Here is a 22438-nt window from a genome sequence, read left to right as displayed (position 1 = left end):
TTCATCGGAACCTTTAAACGATTTTAGTATAACTCCTATTGGCCATTGAGTACGGCAAAGGTTTTTGTCCTTTAGGAGAATAACGTCTCCCTTGATAAGATCACGGCGATCTTCGGTCCATTTTCGTCGTGGTTGTAGTAACGGCAGGTACTCTTTCCTCCAACGGGACCAGAAAACACTGGGCAGAGCCTGTACACGTCTCCATTCGGCTAGACATAGATCCCGTTTGTCGAATTCTCCAAGCTGATCTGAAGTGAAGATGTAATCGGTCTTTTGTGTCAATAACATAGCTGGTGTTAAGATTAGCGGATTCTCTGGATCTGTTGATACTGGTACCAGAGGTCTTGAATTGATTATTGCTGAAACTTCTGCCATGAATGTATTTAGAACGTCATGCGTAAGACTCCTTCCAGCTGCGTTGATAAGCATAGAATCAAGTATTCTCCTTGCGATACCAATCATTCTTTCCCAGGCTCCACCCATGTGGGATGAATGTGGCGGATTGAAGATCCAAGTTGTACCAGAATTGTACAGAAAGTTCTTGAAGGGTCCATCTTCGACGTTGATTGAGTCAATCTTTAGATCGTCGATTGCGCCAATAAAGTTTGTTCCACGGTCGGATCGGAAAATCTTAACTTGACCTCTGATAGCGGCGAATCTTCTGACGGCGTTTATGAAGGCTGAAGAGCTCATTTCCTCGATTAGTTCGATGTGAACAGCTCTAGTCACTAAGCATGTGAAAAGAATTGCCCAACGTTTTGAGTTTGCGTATCCACCACGTGTTTTACGTGAAACAATTGTCCAAGGTCCAAATGTGTCTATTCCAACGTTGGTAAACGGAGGTGACGGTTCAAGACGGTCCTCTGGCAAATCAGACATGATTTGACACTCAGTTTTTCCTCTTAGTTTGCGGCAAGTCACACATTTGTGAATGAGAGAAGAGATCAAGCGTTTAGCTCCGACGATCCAGAATCCTGCGGAACGAATCGCTCCATCTGTGAAGTGGCGACCTTGATGTTTTATCTTTTCATGGTAGTGTCGGACTAATAATATCGCTATATGATGGCGTCCAGGGACGATTAATGGTTTCTTTTCACGGAGGTTTAAGTCAGATTTGGCAATACGGCCTCCTACTCGTAACAGTCCTCGTTCGTCCAAAAACGGATTAAGGTTAGCTATCGGGCTCCGCTTATGAATTTGTTCCTGACGTTTAATGCAATCTATTTCATCTCCATAAACTTCATATTGAGCGGATATTAAGATGAAATTTTCGGCATTCAAAAAGCCTTCCGGAGAAGTCACTGGTGCTGCCTGTTTTGACCCGTGTAAACGAGAGAAACGTTCTAAAAAGGCTATCGCTCGCACAAGTGATGTCCAGTTGGAGAATCTGTTGAATCTATCAGTTCCTATACCTTTACGCTCAGGTGTGGCAAAGGTTTTTGCAACATTAACAATTGCACGTATTTCTCCATCTTCTTCTGGGTCTATTAGCTGATATATGTTCTCAGAATTCTTCTGTTCTGAGAAAAGAAGTTGTTTTGGTCCTAATAACCATTCACTGCTATGAATTTCGTGAGCAGGTACGGACCTCGTTCCCGAATCTGCGGGATTACGGCTAGTTGGTACATAATTCCATTGATTTGGAGAGCTAAATTTTCTTATTTTCTCTACTCGATTGGCGACATATATGAAGAACCTTCTTGTCTCGTTACTGATGTAGCCTAGGACTACTTTACTGTCTGTGTAGAATTTTACGGTGTCTATGTGTAAATCTAAATTATCCATGATGGTCTGTGTTATCTCGACTGCTAATACTGCAGCAGATAGTTCAAGGCGTGGGATAGTATGACCACTTGTTGGTGCCACTTTAGCTTTCCCAAGAATGAATCCTATGTTTGGTTCACCACTACTATCGGTCGTGCGTAGATATGCAACAGCTGCTATGGCTTTTTCTGATGCATCAGAGAAGACATGTAACTCCTTTGTGGCGGTTTTGCTGAGATACGGCACGTAGGTACGTGGAATGCGCAGTGTTTCGATAGCAATTAGAGTATCTCTCCAAGATTTCCACTCATCTGCTGTCTCATCAGTGAGAGGTTGGTCCCAATCGACGGTTTCTGATACTATTTTCCTTAATAGGAGTTTCCCTTGTATAATCACCGGAGCCAAAAATCCCAGAGGATCGTAGAGACTGTTTATCGTTGATAAAATTCCTCTCCGAGTGATCGGTTTGTTTTCTGATGATAATTGAAATAAGAAGTTATCAGTGTTTACGTCCCAGCTGAGACCAAGACTACGTTGTAGGGGTTTGCTGTCGCATTCTAAATCTAGATCTTTAAGATTTGAAGCCAAATCACTGGCATGAAATGCAGACATAACTTCCGCACAATTAGAGGCAAACTTGTGAAGACGTAAGTTTCCATATTTTGCTAATGCTTGCTGTGTGTCCTTCATGAGCTTAACAGCTTCCTCTTTAGAAGGACATGATGTAAGACCGTCGTCGACATAGAAGTCTCTTGTGACAAAGCTAGTCACGTGACTGCCAAACTCTTGTTCTGATGCTTGAGCTGCTTTTCTGAGTCCAAGTGTAGCAACGGCAGGTGACGGACTATTTCCAAAAACATGAACTCTCATGCGGTATTCGACAAGGTTCTCTTGTAGGTCGTTGTTTTTATGCCACAAAAATCTCAGATAATTTCGGTGGTCTTTCCTCACTACAAAGCAGTGAAACATGTGTTGAACGTCTGCAGTTACAGCGACCATTTCTTTCCTGAAACGCAGCAGTACTCCCAAAAGATCATTGGTCAAGTCTGGACCTGTAAGCAGGACGCTGTTAAGTGAAACTCCGTTACATTTGGCTGAAGAATCAAACACACCTCTTATCTGATCAGGTTTCTTCGGATGATAAACACCAAACAATGGCAAATACCAGCACTCCTCATGTTCGTGCAATGGTGGAGCAAGCTCTGCATGATTGTTGTCTAGGATCTTACTCATAAATGTAAGAAAATGTTCCCGCTTAACTGGGTTTCTATTCAGACTGGTGTCTAACATATTCGCACGATGTAGAGCTTTTTGTCTGTTGCTTGGCAACGGCTGTCTTGGCACTCGGAACGGTAACGGTGCTACCCAACTTCCTTCAGAGTCTCTCACAAATTCGTTGTCCATCTGCTTCATGAACATTTTGTCTTCATATGACATTCCAGGCTTATCATCGTCCTTTGTTTTTTCAAAGAGTGGAGATTGTAAATCTTTCTTAACGGGGTCTGTGTAGTTTTCCCGAATGTCAAATTTGCTTGTACATGGTTGAAACGTTGAAGGTTGTCCTGTAGGTAAAATGTTGGTTATTTTGACATTTAACTCGAGAGGCACATGCTGCTTGTTAATGCAAGTCTCTCCTATCACTACCCAACCCAGTTTCAATTGTTGTGCATATGGAGTTCTGGATGGTCCTATACGCTGGTCAAGCACATGGTGTGCTTCTATAAGGTCTCTGCCAATTAAGAGAAGAATTTGGCAATTTTCATCTATTGGTGGAATGCTACCCCTAAGTTCTTTTAAATGAGGGTGATGCATTGTTACTTCAGGAGTAGGTATTTCGTCCCTATTATTGGGAATATGATCACATTCAATCAGTACAGGAAGGTCAAACTTGTCATCACCATTGATTGATACCATGACGAAACCTCTTCCTCTTTTGCCGGAAGTGACTACTTTGCCGGAGCATGTTGATAAAGTATAGTTCTCCGGTTTATCTTTGACGTCGAAAAGATTAAAGAATTCGGGCGATGCTAGCGACCGATTGCTTTGGTCATCAATGATGGCGTACATGCGAATAACTTTGTATTGGTTATCTTTTTGATAAACATTCACAGGAAGTATTTTAGCACAAGATTTCCCGCCATATGTATCTTTGCAGATCTCAGTACAGGTAGAGTTAACTGAGGTTGCCTTAGTTTCAGCCGATTCTATAGGCTCCCCGCCGTAGGCTTGCTTAGGCGAGCTAGACTGAGAACTTGCAGGTTGCTGTGGTCTAGTGATGTGAAGTGCGGTAGTGTGTTGTTTACTTCCACATTCTTTACAACTTATGCGTGCATTGCATTCACGACTTCTGTGTTTGGTAGAATCACAACACTTGTAACAGACATTGTTTTCTTTCAAAAGACCTTTGCGTTCCTCTATTGATTTTGCTCGGAACGCTCGACATTCATTTAAGGAATGCTTTGTATTGTGCAGAATACAAAGACCTTGTTTGCTGGCGTCTCCAGATTGCTGCTCAACCGCTGTTTTATGAGTGCCAACTTTAGTCTTGGGGTAAGACGTGAACCTTGGCGCAGCACCTTTTGTATTTGGTGTGGCTTTTGACCCAAAGATGAACCCAGGATCGTTCTTTGTTTTGCTTATCTCTCTGACGAAGGCAGAGAATTCTGTGAAAAGGTGGAAAGGCAACTTCATATTTGGACTTGTATCTTGTAGCCCTTGTGGTCCACTTTTCTTGGAGTCCGTACGGTAATTTTTCAACAATAGGATTTATCCCGGACGAGGAGTCAAAATATGCTAGCAAACATCCCAGCTTGGGATTTTCCTTGTGATATTCTATTTCTGATAGAATGTCAGACAGTTCGTAGAGACGTGCATTGTCCTTATTCGTCAAGGTTGGGAATTTGGCAAGTTTACTCATGAGAGAGGCTTCCAACATTTCTGGAGCACCATACCGCTCGTCAAGCCTCTTCCATAATCTCTGTATACCTATGTTAGGATTATTGGCGTTCGACGCTCTTATGCTAATTGCGTGTTTAGCAGACTCTGGACCGAGCCACTTGATCAGTAAATCGATCTGTTCCGAGTCAGAGACTTGTAACTCATCAGTCACATTCTTGAAGCTTGCTTTCCAAGTATGGAAGGATTCTGCCCGATCGTTAAAGCTTGTTAACCGGGAGAAAAGCAGGTCCTTACGTAAGAGGAATCTAGTTATCTCCGATGTGAGGTTGATTTGTTGCTGGTGTGCAACAGGGATCTCTTCTATAAAGTCTTGTTTTGTGCGTAAGACAGGGATCGCTTCTTTAACACCCTGTTTTTGATGTTCAGTAGGGCTCTCATCTAAAAGGCCTAGTTTTTGTATGCCGGTTACTAATCCCAGATCTGGGATAAAGGTAACTTCCGGTGACTTATTATTTGAAGGCAAGACAGCAGATGTCTGTGACAGCAAGTTCGGTGCCACGGATGGCACGAACGCTGGTGCGTCGTGACTCAGCTCGATCTTAACAGGAATTTGTTTTTTCCTTTGAGGTTCTGTTACTTCCTTTACAACAGTTGATACAGGAAGTTTATTGACGAAATCTTGCACGCGCTGGAGCGGGTCTTCCGTTTCGTCAGGGAGATCGCTAACTGCTTGGCTGCCGTCGTCTTCCAAGATACGAGCCTCGGCTTCTGCGGCTGCAGCTTCTCTTTTTGCTTCGAGAATGTTCATAGCGGCCTTAAGTTCGGCTTTTTCTCGGACCGCACGTGCGGCTTCCTGTTCCATTTGAGTTTTCATGCGAACGGCCTCCTGTTCTTTTTTAGCTTTTATGTGCTCTTCCTCCTGTTCAATTCGAGCTTTCAAGTGAGCAGCCTCAAGTTCCATTTGAGCTCTTCTACGTGTGGCCTCTTGTTCCGCTTCAGCTTTTCTATGTGCGGCCTCTTGTTTTGCACGGATAGCTTCTTGTTCCATTTCGGCCTTGATTTCTGTTTGTCTATATAGGGTCTCTTCCTGTAAAACGGCCTCCTGCTTAAGGAGGGCAGCTTCTTGCTCGGCAAAGGCTATCTTTGATCTAGCGGACTCTGCCTTGGCACGCTTTCTCCTAGCTAGGCTCGACATGTCGGAGGCGTGTGAGCTCCCACTGTGCGAGCTTTTCTTGCCCTTAGATGTCCTCGTTTTTGTTGATTTAGCCTTTGTCAAGGTAAGGCGATGTTCGTGCAAAGTTTCAATTGCCAGGTCAACTTTTGACATTCGGATATCCGTTGATAATTTGCAGGTATCAATGTCTTGAAGGCTGTCTAATGTTTTTGTACTTTTGAGAAATTGCAAGTACTCGTCTGTGAGCCTGCGATAATTAGTACAGGCTTGTACAATTTTATCTTGTGCTGTTAACAATTGCTGGAGGTCGTTAGGAGGCTTGGTTGTTTCTAATAATCTAGATTCTAGGTTTGACCATAGGGCCTCTAAGTTGTTATAGAACTTGTCGCGTTTTTCTATAAAGGCTCCCTGTCCCCTTTCGGTAAGTTCACGCACTCGCCTAGTCTCGGCGCTTTCATCTAAATTTGTTGTTTTAGACGGATTTCCTTCTGGTTCTTCAGTGACATCTCCCTCGGGGGGCTGAACTTCTTCTTGTTGTTCCTCGTGACTGAGATCCATGATGTAAATCAACTATTTGTAGGCAATGTTAGTTCAACGTTGTTGGTTTGCTGCCTAGGACGCACAATCTGTGTTGCGTAGTGTCAAGGTAACAGCTACGAACGATGCTCCGTTGTATTTCCTGTTCAGGAGATGTGTAGACAAGTTGTTGTCAATTTACTATGCTGAGCCGGACTCAACTAGTTTAACCAGGTGACTGCAATCGCAATCTCGATGAATATATAACGAACACAACTTGTTTTGATAAATTGTAATTAATATATTCCACCAGAAAGGTTACAAGTAGTCAGTAGATTGGTAAACTGAAAGAAATAAAAATACAATATTTTACAATGTGTACGAATTAAATATGAAAGTTAAATACAAGATTATTAATCGTGTCAAAAACGAAAGTAGAATTTACAGTTCATTTCTCGGAAATAAATAACTTACAGTTCGTATGTATTTATAAATCACTTATCTAAAAATATCGGAGTTAAACAGAATAATTTATCACAGTTTATGAATGAATCAAACGTACTTGACAGTGGTATGTCTCGATTTCCTCAGAAAGTAGAAAAGTCGTCCATTTTCCATGCGTTGAAATATTGAAGCGGACGGTGTCACATAAATTAAAGGTGGTCGATAAATGCGGTGATTTAAGGAAACGGTCCAGTTCAATTTGTTCCGGATAAAAATGAAAACATGTAATACACATTAAATGTGGAACAGAATACATGTACAAAATTCGTATAATGTCATCAATGTACATTTGTAGACGTGTGTGTAAAATGGTATTTTTATTTTTTAGACAAAAAAATTCAACTAAAAAATAACTTTTGAAGAATAAGAAACTTTTGAAAATTTGATGAATTCCTGCATACATTATAGATCATCTGCAATTTCCAATGTTGTGACAACCTTGTTATTATGATTTGGTCAACATTATTATAAACTTGACCAAATAAGTCAGCATTCATACAAGATGTACATGTACAAGTACAATGTACATGTACAATGATCTGACAGCACTCTGTTACTTCTGTTCTAGTAATTACATCGACAAATGAAATCCATGCCTACAAATTTTTGCAAATGCTCACAACAAAACCAGAGGATCCCAAAAGGTCTATTAAACAGAAAGTAGAACTGAGCATTGTCAGTTGGCAGATCCTTGTAAGCGAAACCTGGACACATGATTTGTAAAATAAAGCTTGTTTGGGGGCTTAAATAAATTATAATCAGGAATGGCACTCTGCAAATATAATTGAACACTACACATTTAATGAAAAAAAATCCCTGTTTGAAATCAAAATGAAATAATATTTCCTGTATATCAAAAATGTAAACATCCTGGAAAAAGATTCAAACCTTGATGTCTCCATCTTTCACTTTGTGCGTGTTTTTGACACTATGTTCTAATAATTCGTGAATGTCTTCTTTTGAAACTGCTTCGGTTGATGACGAAGTCATAGTCAATAACATTAAACTTTGATCATAAAATCACACATAACACATTTGTTTTGGTCTGTTGTTTTCGTGGACATCCATTATTTACTTTTCCAGGTTCAAGAGGTTAGCATTTTGAAACAACAATTTTGACTGGCTAATTTCAAGGCTGGAAAATAAGGTATCCAATGAAATTGATCGTACCATTTTCGATCAAACGTCAAACAATCACCTTCCATGTGACTGTGAGGTTAAACACATGTTAATCACCAAACGTGCCAAAAATTAGCCAAAGATGAGAACAGGGTTAAAAAAAATTGTGTGTGGAATGTCAGGAGGGGTTGATAGTTCAGTAGCAGCATATATGCTTAAAAAAAGAGGTGTGTCATCTTATTTTGGCTTGCCCAGTTAAGAATCTATGACAACTTGCCCCCGACCAATTCGACCCAACATTCTAACAAATCGCCCCATTTTCATTAAAGCCGTCTCGGTCCTTTTTCTTCTCCCAACAGGTTTCCCATGAGAGTATTATCCATTATTATACCTCAATTATCATTTTCTATAATATGAGGCAGGCATTACCTGTAAATGTGGACGAAGTCTGTATGAATTATTTTTTTGTAACTTAAATATTTGTTAAAAAAACAAAAAAAACCGGATATACTGTAACGTTTCCGATTTTGGTTCTGTTGTTAGGGATTTTAGTTGTGACGTTATTTAAGTTATGACGTCATATGCAATGTAGACAAAGAAACGCTATCATCAGGTAACTTTTTTTTTCATATCAAGGAATTATTAGAAATGAAATTGGAATTGTGTTCCTTCCTATTTTATACTAGACTGAAAAAAATATATTTTACTCAAAGTTTCATACAAACGAGACCGGAAAAAGGAAGTACATTGTAGATTTCTGCGCAGATCCGGAAATTCAAAAACGTGACAAAAATAATTGAACGATTTTGAGTTCATTAGTACAATGAAAATATCGGGAAAATTTTCCCGATTTTTTTTTTTTTTTTTTTTTTTTATATTGAATTTTCTACTGTTATTGGGGACTTCGTCCCCATATACAATAAATACACAATATTTTGACCATTTTTTCAAATTACAAGTGTTGAACTACAATGTATTGGACCTCAATGAAACTATTTGACCGCAAATGGCATTATAATTTGCGGATTTCCAATGCAGCCACGGGATTGGAGGATTTTGAAAATACCGCGGGAGTTATGACGTCACCTTTTACCTTTTATATCTAGGGTTGACGTCTGTGCAAGATGTAGCCTTAGTCTCTCAGAATATTTATGAAGAAAACGATTTGGTTGGATTTTTTATATTACAATAGTTGATTTATAGAATGCTAAAACACATATCCAAACGTTATAATAAGTAATAAACAGATAACAATGCACTACACTAGATAATTATATATATATATATAGGAATTGAGTGTTTATTTAAGTGTAGAGGCCATCTAATTTACTATTAAGATGACCTCCAAAAACTACTAACAACTTAAGCATTGTCCGTCCTCATTCTCGTCATTGTCGTTGTCTGTTAAATTTTACAAAAATCTTCTCCTCTGAAACTACTGGGCCAAATTTAACCAAACTTGGCCATGATCATCACTTAAGAGTATCTAGTTTTAAAAATGTGTCCAATGACCCTGCCTGCCAACCAACATGGCTAAAAATAGAACAGGGGGGGGGGGAGGGAGTTCAGTTTTTGGCTTATATCTCTGAAACTAAAGCATTTAGAGCAAATCTGACGGTATGAAAATATTCATCAGACAAATCCGACAAGCAGTAGTTGGGTTGCTGCCCCTAAATTGGTGATTTTCAGGAAATTTTGCAGTTTTTGGTTATTATCTTGAATATTATTATAGATAAAGATAAACTGTAAACAGCAATAATGTTCTGCAAAGTAAAATCTACCAAATAAGTTGAACATGACCAAAATTGTCAGGCGACCCTGTAGGTTGCATTTCTGTAAATATTGACAATGCAATTTCCCATAGGAACTCCTTTTACAGCTAAAACTGTACCACTTTTACTATGAAGTTTTGAAAAAAATCTTATCCTAGAATTGAAAGTTCATTTGCACCACAATTTTTTTCAAAGGTCAAAATATAGGGCTGTGCGGCATATTTTCAACGTTTATATGCCCCGAACTTCTCAGAGTTGAAACTTACACTAATTTTCTTAACTACCCCTACCTCGAATGAAAGGTTACCACAGATTTCAATGTAAACAATATGCACGTGTTTATTTACTGGTAACATTCCCCAGTTCTGTCTCTGCGATATGGAACACAGAGAGCATAACTGGGAACCAGTATGTAAACAAAATTAATTTTCTATGAATATTCTATTTCTCCCCAAAAGAGGCGTGTTGTCAGAAACAGCTGTATTTACAAAGTGCAACCTATACAGACATTTATTCAAATAGAAAACTCTCTAAAATCAGTTTTTCTCACATTATGACTCATTTATCAGAATTATAGTCTTAAAGAAATCACTGTGTATACTCTAAGTTTTTCTTTACTATACATTTTATACCCCCTCCCCTGTTGCATTTTTTTAAAGAATTTGAAAACAAGACTTTAATTATTGCCAGCTTACCCTATTTACATATTTTCTGATAAAAAATGCCTAAAACCTGTTAAAAACTGTTTTGATAACATATTGAAAGCATATCAGAATATTATAAATGTAATGTTTAGCAGTCAATCATCACAACATTCAAGATTATATAAAGTATCCAATCCAGCCTCTGTCTCCAGTCCACATCTTACTGTATGCCTATTTGTCAATTAAAGAACACATTTTCTGCCTCAAATGGTCAATTTAGAATTCTTGTCACAACAGTATCATCTGTAACCATATATCTGACACAATTTAGCTACTATATATACTAGAAGTGTTCAAACAAAGCCATATTTGCAATAGTTGTATGTATGCAGATACCAGTCTGAGATATAAATTCACTTAAAATGTTGTAGAGATGACTGCTAACATCTGATTTTTGCATAACTTCCAAACATAGTTATTGTTTCTATATCAAGAACTTTAAAATCAGAAAATCATAGCATTTACAAGTTAAATTATTTGTTTTATGACCCAGGGGGTAGGCAATTTTCTATGTTTTTTGCCCCTTGGGCCTCAAATTTCCTAAATCAATCTGCTGTTTCTAGCAATTTGAAATATTTAGTACATATTCAGGATAGAACACACTATTGTAAGTTTTCTTGAGATATTTTTGTTTTTCTAGCTTGTATTTGTTATGCCGTGGTGACAAAAAAGAAGAATTAGGTGTTGCGGCTTAATTTTGGGTTATCAAAAGGACACAAATACTCCATAAATAATATTCAGGAAGGATCTATGAGTTTCAATGACTGCGAAGAGTAAATATAAGCACTTTTTAACAATTTAACTTACAAATATGCAAATGTTATGAATTAATTTTGTATCCAGGACTTTAAGTAAACTATGCATACTGTAAACTGTGAATTTATGCTGAGTCATCATATCTAAGGCCCAGGATTCTATCAATCTTCATTAAATATTTATAAAACTTCATATTTGAGTTAATTTCTTTAAAATCTGTGAAATAAAGCAAATTTGGTTAAATTCTGAATGTTCCCCTTTTTCACCCTATATAGGTTGCATTTCTGTAAATATTGACAATGCAATTTCCCATAGGAACTCCTTTTACAGCTAAAACTGTACCACTTTTACTATGAAGTTTTGAAAAAAATCTTATCCTAGAATTGAAAGTTCATTTGCACCACAATTTTTTTCAAAGGTCAAAATATAGGGCTGTGCGGCATATTTTCAACGTTTATATGCCCCGAACTTCTCAGAGTTGAAACTTACACTAATTTTCTTAACTACCCCTACCTCGAATGAAAGGTTACCACAGATTTCAATGTAAACAATATGCATGTGTTTATTTACTGGTAACATTCCCCAGTTCTGTCTCTGCGATATGGAACACAGAGAGCATAACTGGGAACCAGTATGTAAACAAAATTAATTTTCTATGAATATTCTATTTCTCCCCAAAAGAGGCGTGTTGTCAGAAACAGCTGTATTTACAAAGTGCAACCTGTAAGGAGTTATTGCCCTTAATAGTCAATTTTTAACAATTTTTCGTAAATTTTTGTTATCTTTTGTAAAAATTTCTTTTTCTGAAACTACTGAGACAAATTTAACCAAACTTGGCCACAATCATCACTAGAGTTTCTTGTTTAATAAATGTGTCTGATGACCTTGCCTGCAACATGGCCAAAATGGCTAAAATTCTAATATGACGTGCTTATTTCGCTTTGTAAATAAACCCATGCTCTAAATCAAATAAGATTTGTTTGCACATGTGTATATTGACTACTGCAGAATAATGAATTTAATCAAATTATCATGCATTTAATATATTTCCTTAATTTAAAACACTTCTAAACTCTTAAATGATGCACATGTTGTTACCAATTCATTTATTATTGACTGTAATGTGTTGCATTTGGAAATTGACATATTTGACCTAGATACAACAACCGTGGCGTTCATGTTGGCTGATCAAACTCCTCCCTCTGAAAAATCCCATTGCCAGTAGTTTGCTTGTTTATCAATGAAAAAGGGAGGTTCATGGTAGAGCCTATACAAATGGGCTAAACCTATACACATCGGACATAGAAATTACCTTAATTGTTTTTATCAGTATCGAAATATTTGATGCAAGCTACTACTTTATTGTAGTTTTTAACATGATTTCCAAAGCATCAGTAAATACAGGTGAGCGACACAGGCTCTTGAGAGCCTCAAGTGAGCCTCTAGTTTATAATACTAAAACTGAGAAAGATGAGACAAATTTATTATAATGATCTAAATGTATAAGAAGAAGTCAACGTAATGTTTTGAAGAATAAAAGAAAAATGGTAAAATATTGATAATATATTTAAGAAATAGAGCTCAAAGAAGATGTATTATATAAATACTGTATTATCAACCTAGTATTCTATAATTTGTAAGAGTTATGGTTAACCATATATTTATGAGTTATTACAAAGTTATTATTTTGTACATCTTTATTTGTAGATGAGATTTGAGAATGATATGAAAATAAAAAAATATGTATATTGCAAAAAAAATAATACAAAAATGAACTACGTAAAAAAAAAAGTTGTTATTTTATGAAAGAAAATGACTGTATGCCATATATCTGAAAATCACCTGAGTCCCCAGTTTGAGTAATGTTACTCAACATATTACATGTGTAATAAACAAGTAATAAAGTACATTATACTGTATACATGTATATATCAATTCATTTCTATACAACTCGTCTAAGCATCAACCCAACAATGTTAGATCTTTAAATTTGCTTTCACAAATTTTTGTTCTTCCCTCGCCAGGATTCGAACCCATGCTACTGAGATATCGTGACACCTAATCGCCTTCATTTCTAAATACACAAACAGAGTATTAAGAAGCCAAAAATTTGGATAGACCATAAAAGATGGACATGTACAAGAGAAGGTACAGATAGACAAAATCCATTGCATTGTACCATGTACTCTTTTGTGTGGAGGTATATGGGGAATAACATTATTTCAGTTAAACAGATATTTCTTTTTTTCTTTCTTAGTAATTTAATTATTATTTACATGCTTTTATTAAATTGCAGGACATGAGGTGATTGGGTTATTTATGAAGAATTGGGACATTGCCGATGAAAAGGGGAAGTGTTCCTCTGATGCTGATAGAGAAGATGCACAATATGTCTGTGACCGTCTGCAGATACCATTACAGGATGTTAACTTTGTTAAAGAATATTGGAATGAAGTTTTTAGGTACTTGAGAGATAAAATGTCAATTAGAATTAGCATACAATAAGATAGAAGGGATGGTAAAGAGTTATTTTTGATGTGCAAATTGTTTGCAATTTTTATTTCACATTCTTTTGTGCTTGAAGTTCATTATTCATCATGGTTGGTGCAAATTGATGAAAAAGTCATGTGTATTTTATATTAAAAGCTATTTTTGATATTTTGGTCATTATGGAATGCCTGTTTTCCTTTGCACACCAAGGCTCTCTTTAACTTTCAGTAGAATATATAACATAGAACATTTATATATAAACGAGTCTAAATTGAAAACTACGTTCAAACCTACGATTGCGTTGGATAAAAACCGCAATTTTCATACGTGTGCATGTAAAACAAATTTCGTTGTAGAAGGGTCTAAAAACAGCACAAACAACATTTTCCAAAAGACCAAAAAAGTGCAAAAGTATATTTTAACAAAACGCATTTGACTAACAGGTCGAACAACTAATGTTCTTTAACCCTGCTGACTGCCATTAGTGATTGCCAAATAAAATTGATCACAAGATGTAACAAAATGGATCTTAATATAAATTTAATACTAAACAGAAAAAAATTAACTTGTGGCCACGATGTTATGCCACAAACATACGGTGTCAATATTTTCTTAGTACACCAGATCCGGATTTCAACAATAAATGTCTTTTCAGTGATGTTAGGGATCGAAACGGTATTTGGAAGGCCATATAAAAAGTACCCTCATTTTTAGAATAAGTACCCTCATTTTTAGATAGACTCTTGAATTTTAAGAGTCAATATAGGATGAACGGATCATATAAACCGGAGGGAAAATATAATACAAGCCCAAACGAAAAAATATAAACGAGTCTAAATTGAAAACTACGTTCAAACCTACGATTGCATTGGATAAAAATGGCAATTTTTATAGGTGTGGATGTAAAACAAATTTCGTTGTAGAAGGGTCTAAAAACAGCACAAACAACATTTTCCAAAAGACCAAAAAAGTGCAAAAGTATATATTTGTACCTGATATTCATATGATGAAGACATAATCTTTCAATCAGTTTAATTAAGGTCTGGAGCTGGCATGTCAGTTAACTGCTAGTAGTCTGTTGTTATTTATGTATTATTGTCATTTTATTTATTTTCTTTTGTTACATCTTTTGACATCAGACTCGGACTTCTCTTGAACTGAATTTTAATGTGCGTATTGTTATTCTTTTACTTTTCTACATTGGCTAGAGGTATAGGGGGAGGGTTGAGATCTCATAAACATGTTTAACCCCGCCGCAATTTTGCGCCTGTCCCAAGTCAGGAGCCTCTGGCCTTTGTTAGTCTTGTATGATTTTAATTTTTAGTTTCTTGTGTATAATTCGGAGTTTAGTATGACGTCCATTATCACTGTACTATTATGCATATTTTAGGGGCCAGCTGAAGGACACCTACGGGTGCGGGAATTCTCGCTACATTGAAGACCCATTGGTTGCCTTCGGCTGTTGTTTGCTCTATGGTCGGGTGGTTGTCGCTTTGACATATTCACCATTTCCTTTCTCAATTTTATTAACAAAACGCATTTGACTAACAGGTCGAACAACCGATGTTCTTTAACCCTGCTGACTGCCATTGGCGATTGCCAAAAAAAAATTTATCACAAGATGTAACAAAATGGATCTTAATATAAATTTAATACTAAACAGAAAAAAATAAACTTGTGGCCACGATGATATGACTATATATAACTCGTCTAAACATCAACCCAACAATGTTATATCTGTAAATTTGCTCTTGCAAATTTTTGTTCTTCCCTCGCCGGGATTTGAACCCATTCTACTGAGATATCGTGACACTAAATCACTTGCACTGTAGCCGTCCCGCTAGACCACACGACCACCTGGGCTTCACTATAATAAAGCTTTCAGTGGCTGTGTGTTACCTTTCCTATATATATATATATATATATCAATTTATCTGGCCAAATAAGAAGATTGTACAGGTAATTCCTTGTACAATTATACTTGTACAAAGATTTTGTACAAGTAATAACCTACACAAAATAATAGAATGTACACAACATTAAATATAGAAAATTATGGATAATAAAATGATAAACAGTAAAATACAAACAAGTCCATAAAAAACAACAAAACACTTTTACAATTTTATGAATATATTTTACCAAGCATGCCAAAGGCAGTAATAGAATAAATAAATTTAAACTCTCTAAACTTTACAGAGTTCTGAGTTCAATAAAATGTAAAAACAGTTTATGATAACTATACATTTTCTTGTAAATTAAAAAAAAAATCTGTTGTTATTGAAATCAGTGTTCATGGTAATAGAAAATAGACACATCATATAGTTAGTTGTTTAATGTCTGAGTCATTTGGTCCCTTGTGGGGAGTTATCTCATGTGCAATCATGCTAAATTTTCTTTTTTTATACATTATGCTTAAATGGATTTGACAATGTCAGTTGTTATGCAAAAAATGTTGGATTTTTTTTATGACTATGATTATGATTATTTAGATTTATCCTGCAATTGGGTGTTCTACTATACAGATACAGCCCTACAGATATTGCTATGCTGTATCTGCATACTATACAGATGTCGCTTTAAAGCTCCGCCCACTGCCGGACTGAGTGTTGTTTGAACCTGTGTGACCTCAGAATGTGTATTCCAGTTGCATTCCAATGACGATGACAATTGTTGATTTCAAAACTTGAATGTGTATGATTGTGTTACAAAATCAACCATGTCAATTTCAGCATGCATGTTTAGTGAATTTCAAGTCTGAAGCGTAGGACAACTCGTACACTTCTGTTTCAAATTTCACAATGTTTTTTTATTTGTTTTTACTGTTGAAATTAGTTGTTATGTTTTAGATAATTATTCACCTTGGGCGATGTGTTATTGTTGACCATTCGAGATTCTTTTTTTGCGAATCCATCTTCAGCGTAATGTGTGATTTTGATATTACTACGCGGGCTTCAAGGGATTAAAAATCGAAAAAATAAATACTAAATATGTTAGTTTTTGTGTCTTTCAAAACACAAACAATATAGCAAATTAATTGCAGGATAAAGACAATAACTGTTTAGTGTCTTTAAATATCAGCTGTATTTGTACTTGGCTCGAAACAGGTGTAGTAGCTCGCTAAAAGCTCGCATACACCTTGTTTCCAAGCCTCGTACAAATACAGCTGATATTTAAAGACACTAAACAGTTATTGTCTATGAAACTATACAAGTGTCCATACATGAAATCTGATCATTTCTCAAAATATCTGGTAGATTTCAGTTATACCATTTACATGTAATTTATCTTGTTCTTGTTTTTTCAGTACTTTGATAAAAGGTTATGAGAATGGTTACACACCCAATCCAGATGTACTCTGCAACCAGCACATAAAGTTTAAACACTTCTTTGACCATGCTATAGATAACATTGGAGCTGATGCCATAGCAACAGGACATTATGTCAAAACAAGTGTGTTTGAAAACTTAGAACAACCTGATACAAGTGAAGGTATATTTTTATAGTCAAATTGAAGTGGTTAAAAGCATTTTGTAATATTTTATCCTTTCCATATTGATTTATCTAACAAACATGACAAAGATATATAACATTTGTATAAGAGATATTTTTGATAAACATATTCAATTCCTTTTTGATTGTAAATATTTTATAATTGTATCAATAAACCGAATTTTTGAGACGTTTCGGCCATTGTCCTTCTTCAGTTCTTTATTTCAATGATTAAAAAATGAAATACAAATGTAATGTCAGCCATGTATAGTTGTGAGGAAAAATAAAAAACTGAAGAAGGCCAATGGCCGAAACGTCTCAAAAAATTGGTTTATTGATACAATTTGGGTCAATATCTTTAATTGTTTTTACATAGGCGGTAATGGTAACAGTGTTTCCTGTTGCTCAGTCCATATCGTAAACTTTGATATGTATGATAGCTCGTTTCGAAGCTGTGACATTTTCACATATGTGGTTAAATTTTCAGGGTATAAAGTGAGATTGCTTTTTCCGTAAATTAGCATACCCCGAACATCCTTTCGTGATGCGGCTCCTTGTGGAAAATATCCCCTTTTTAACACAATAAGTTCTTTGAAAATTTAATACTTTGAACACATTTAATAGCTCCATAGTTTTTACACATTTTTTCTATGTTCCTCTACTTTCCTAATCACCACAAATGGTTAAGGTCAGTCATTTGTAAAAAATAGAAACATGTCCAATATCACTACACAGAGATTTTTTCCTTACACATGACTTTTGAGTTCCTCATTTCGAGGTGCATTAGGGATGTTGTCCCATATTATAGAAAGTATGTTACCTACTGGAAGTTTGAAAACAAGGTTGTTAGTGTTTTGGTTTATCTCATTGACCAACAGAACCCCCCCCCCCCCCCAAAACAAAAAAAAAAGAAAATGATATTCTTATTGTAAAATAACAGAAACCAAGGTTGGTTATAGCAAATACAGACACATTCTCAGTACATATCTTTAATAATACATATGAGAATCCTCGTTTAACCCCAGTAAGTCAGTATATAAAAAATATTGGATGAGAAGCAAAAAGAAGCTTAAAACATATTGACCTGGTTTCATGAATAAGATTGAAGTCCTGTCGGTCCTGATCCTGAAATCCCTGTCTTAAAAACATGAAATCCTGAGGTCCAGAATTAAAAAAAATTTAAATCCCGAAATTCAAAACAAGAATTCCCAGATCCTAAGAGGATCAATCATCAAATCCGAGCTTAAAAACACCAGTTTTCAACGTCCCGAAATAGGTCCTGCCCCCCGCCCCCCGACCTCTCTCATGGTAAATAAATTTGCAGGTTGCAATGTGTTAAGTGTATACCCCACTAATCCTTTAATTTACACTTTACTCAATAGCTAAAGATAAAAGTCCAACTTAACTGAACAGTAGCAAGACTTTTTTTAACACTTATTCAATGTTGTTTTTTTCGAATTTGTGGTTTTAAGTTCGAACACCAAAAATGTATGCAATTTTTTTTCTAGTAAATCAAAGATTTGTAAATTTAATAGAACTCTTTTTTTCTCTCTCTTACAACTAGGTATAAAATTAATGTTACCATTAGACCAGTGGAAAGACCAAACACTTTTCCTCTCTCAGATACCACAAAGAGCTTTACAGAAATCTGTTTTTCCACTTGGTGATATACTTAAAAAAGACGTAAAAAAGATCGCAGAGTCAATTGGATTGGATAGAATTGCCAAGAAGAAAGAAGTAAGTAATGAAAAACAAGTGGCTATGGCCTATGAAATAAAATGATCTTATGTAAGAAAATTACAAATTATGTTAGATTTACAGTAGAGAAATTAAAGTGTTTTAACTTGACACCATTTTCATGAAGGACTGGTTATATTAAATGTTTTTTGCTACTTCTAGTAAAATCTTGATCATAAAGACTCATTAATTCATTTATATATAATAACTGTTGATTCATTTATTTTCACTGATTGATGGAGAATTGTAGTCTAGTAATTTACTGTAAATATTTTGATTTTAAGATTTTGGCAAAATTTGCATATAAACCTATTGTAACTTTGTACTTCTGGAACATTTAATTAAATTTGTGGTTTATCTATTGCTATTTGTCCAAATTCATAAGAAAAGTCTTATAAGATTTGTCTTTTGTTTGATATTTTTGTAACTACATACCTTATAATAGGGAAAGTAAAAGTACAAATTATGAAAACAATATAAAAATACATATGAAATATGATTGAATTTATAATATAGATGGAATAGCAAGGTTATATAAGTTAAAGCAATTTTAAGGACGCCATCACGAGTTGGTTGACCGTTATGGAATAACCGTTTCACAAATGATATCGGATATGTTCCTTGCGTCGTAACTACAATCCCCTTCCCTTTCATGAATGTGACCTACGGAATAAGACTATTTACCGGATTTGTTATCACATAAGGAACACAACGGGTACCACATGTGGAGCAGGATCTGCTTACCCTTCCAGAGCACCTGAGATCACCCCTAGTTTTTTGGTGGGGTGCATGTTGTTTATTCTTTAGTTTTCTATGTTGTGTCATGTGTGCTGTTGTTTGTTTGTCTTTTTCATTTTTAGCCATGGCGTTGTCAGTTTGTTTTAGATTTATGAGTTTTACTGTCCCTTTGGTATCTTTCGTCCCTCTTTTTTAAAGCAATTTTCAAAAATTATATAAAGTACTTAGAAAATCAATAGGTACCTACAACTGCTTAGTGATGGGCAATACTAAGAATACTGATAACCAATTAGTATGATCAAACATAGTACCTGACTTTTACTTATTGCAAGTTGCTAGAACACTAAACTCAACTTTCAATATGTTGTTCTCTTCATGAGCTTCTTGTTCAGTTTATACAATTATGAATGAAGGTAACACAAATAAGAATGTTTATTAATTTCCTTTTTAAAGACAATACTAAACATTTACTGCTTTTCATTACAGAGTATGGGTATATGTTTCATAGGCAAGAGAAATTTTCAGTCTTTTGTAGAACAGGTAAGCTTAAAAGGTTCCTTCAAGCTGGTGACTGTGTCTGATTGCTTAATTTCATTGTATATGAGTTGGAAATACTACCACATCTCCTTGTATATTGTTATGCATTTGTAATTCTGTGACTGATGATATGCCTTTTATTCTTTAAAGTACAGAGTAGGGGGATTTAGCAACTTCCAATTAAAAAATTAGGTCACTATTGACCTATATTTCATGCTTCATTGACTCATATTAAGTTTGTATGTCAAAGTTCACAATTCAGATATCAAATGACCTACAATCATATAACTTAATGTTAAGTATCATCATAGCCATGTCATTCTGATCTTTATTTTGCACTTTGTAAACTGTTTAGATTGTCACAGAAAAACGTAAAATCAAAAATTTAGATTATCTTCCAAGATGTCCTTGTTATTTGGACTAGAACTTTCAAAGAAAATGCATAAACTATTCTTCTTGAAAATCAGATCCAATCGTTGATTTTATTCATTTATGTTGAAAATTGTAATATATATTTGAAAGAACAAATTATTGCCTTATTTTACAGTATATAGAACAAAAGCCAGGAAATTTTGTAGATGTTGAAACTGGTGAAATTGTTGGCACCCATAAAGGTTGGTATTTAGCTTCTGTTATAAAATGTAGTTATTCATTATTTTGCAAAAACTTCTACTTTTATATATCTGAGGCTAAGAATAATCAAAAAACGGTTAGACTCATGTGTGATTATTTAATTGAAAACTAAACAACAAAAACATGGGAGGAAACACTGTTGCCAACCAGTGCCTCAAGAGGTTGTTTGGCACTGTTTTTTATTATTTTGGTGTCATTAAGTTTTTTGGTGTCATTAAGTTGGGTTGAATCTAACAATATCATTTCAAAGAACATATGGAATATGATAGTTTTTTGTGTTTTTATTTAATTTAATGGGTGTAATTTCCTCTGTCTGGCTGTGAGAGTTTTCCTCAAGCAGTTGACTAAACAAAAACATTAAAATGTTGTATGGAACTACAACCTTTGCCGGACATACTGAGCAGTTGCACAGTTACATGTATCTTTTTTAACTTTATATTTCCAGGAGCACATTATTGGACAATAGGACAAAGAACACATCTATCTGGACTTGATAAAGCATATTTTGTCTCCTCTTTTGATATAACTTCAAAGACTGTTTATGTGGTAAGATATTTTAACAAATATTGTCCTAGTTATCAGTCATAATTCCTATCTATTTTCTGAAACATGGACATTAACAGTGGAGGGTGTTTGTCTTTAAATCAACTTTTTGACTAAAGTTAGATAACGTTTACTACTAAAAATCTAACTGAAGTCACTGGAACAATAAAAATCAAACTTGATGTAGTTTTAATATTATTTCCTATATTCTTGTTCAACAACCAATTTGGCTACTTTAAATTGGATTGAGAAAAAAGAAATAAAAAAATTAGCAATGTCTTGTGAAGGGAGAATGGCTGCCAAATGTTTAGGTATTGTTGACGCCGCTTATGAATTATGATCTTTCTTGACTCCGACTTCTATTAAAAGTGACTGCGCCCATGAATTAATTTCTTTAATAATACCAAACATTTGGTAATGACTCATTTCTTCTACATTAACATATATTGATCAGTACATGTATATAAGGAAACATGAAATAAAAAAATCCTTCTCTTTTCAGGCAAAAGGAACAGATCATCCAGCATTATTTTTTGAGACTTTATTTACTGAACCAGTTCATTGGATTCATAGACCTCCTCGTGATCTTATTCAAAACCAGATGTGTGATGTTGGTTTTAGATATCAACATGTCCATCCAATTAGTCCATGTACATTAACATTGAGTGGTGGGAACAGTTTAATAGTATCCCTTGCTCAGCCAATGAGATCTATTGCAGCTGGGCAGTATGCAGTGTTTTATAAAGACAATGAGTGTTTAGGAAGTGCACGGATACTACGTACTGGTCCTTCATTATATGTTTTAAATTACAAAGATAGAGTTAAAATTGCTAAAGGATTTTCATGATATATATAATTTGTTATGTTTTATTTATATAAAATTAAGAATGGAAATGGGGAATGTGCCAAAGAGACAACAACCCGACCATAGAGCAGACAACAGCAGAAGGTCACCAACAGGTCTTCAATGCAACTAGAAATTCCCGCACCCGGAGGCGTCCTTCAGCTGGCCCCTAAACAAATATATACTAATTATATGAATATGTTTTCACTAGCAATGT

General features: G+C 35.4%; 2 protein-coding genes and 1 long non-coding RNA gene across 4 annotated transcripts in view; 1 reads left to right on the top strand and 2 right to left on the bottom strand.

Annotated features, from left to right (window-relative positions):
* LOC143076249 (phosphatidylinositol-3,5-bisphosphate 3-phosphatase MTMR14-like) overlaps positions 1–7956 on the bottom strand; it is a 33087-nt gene extending 25131 nt beyond the window's left edge. Inside the window, exon 1 of one of the 2 annotated variants that reach the window (XM_076251991.1) lies at positions 7745–7956. In XM_076251991.1, the coding sequence (XP_076108106.1) occupies positions 7745–7858 (114 nt within the window). In that variant the 5' untranslated portion in view covers positions 7859–7956. The remainder of the gene's footprint in view (positions 1–7744) is intronic. The other variant, XM_076251984.1, reaches the window with a different exon arrangement.
* LOC143076273 (uncharacterized) lies at positions 6630–7005 on the bottom strand. Its single transcript, XR_012978589.1, has 2 exons — positions 6915–7005; positions 6630–6696 (listed from the first exon to the last, which is right to left on the bottom strand). It is a non-coding gene; the product is annotated as an uncharacterized LOC143076273 (long non-coding RNA).
* A 79-nt stretch (positions 7957–8035) lies between the features above and the next one.
* LOC143076262 (mitochondrial tRNA-specific 2-thiouridylase 1-like) lies at positions 8036–22233 on the top strand. Its single transcript, XM_076251999.1, has 8 exons — positions 8036–8202; positions 13504–13669; positions 17005–17189; positions 18754–18926; positions 20151–20204; positions 20749–20815; positions 21280–21380; positions 21880–22233. The coding sequence occupies exons 1-8, from the start codon at positions 8118–8120 to the stop codon at positions 22222–22224; spliced, it is 1176 nt and encodes a 391-aa protein (XP_076108114.1). The 5' UTR covers positions 8036–8117; the 3' UTR covers positions 22225–22233.
* Positions 22234–22438: the final 205 nt, after the last annotated feature.

The sequence above is a fragment of the Mytilus galloprovincialis genome, chromosome 1 (assembly GCF_965363235.1).
Source record: "Mytilus galloprovincialis chromosome 1, xbMytGall1.hap1.1, whole genome shotgun sequence".
Taxonomy (NCBI): domain Eukaryota; kingdom Metazoa; phylum Mollusca; class Bivalvia; order Mytilida; family Mytilidae; genus Mytilus; species Mytilus galloprovincialis.
The sequence above is the reverse complement of the archived record's forward strand: the minus strand, read 5'-3'. Positions and strand labels throughout refer to the sequence as shown.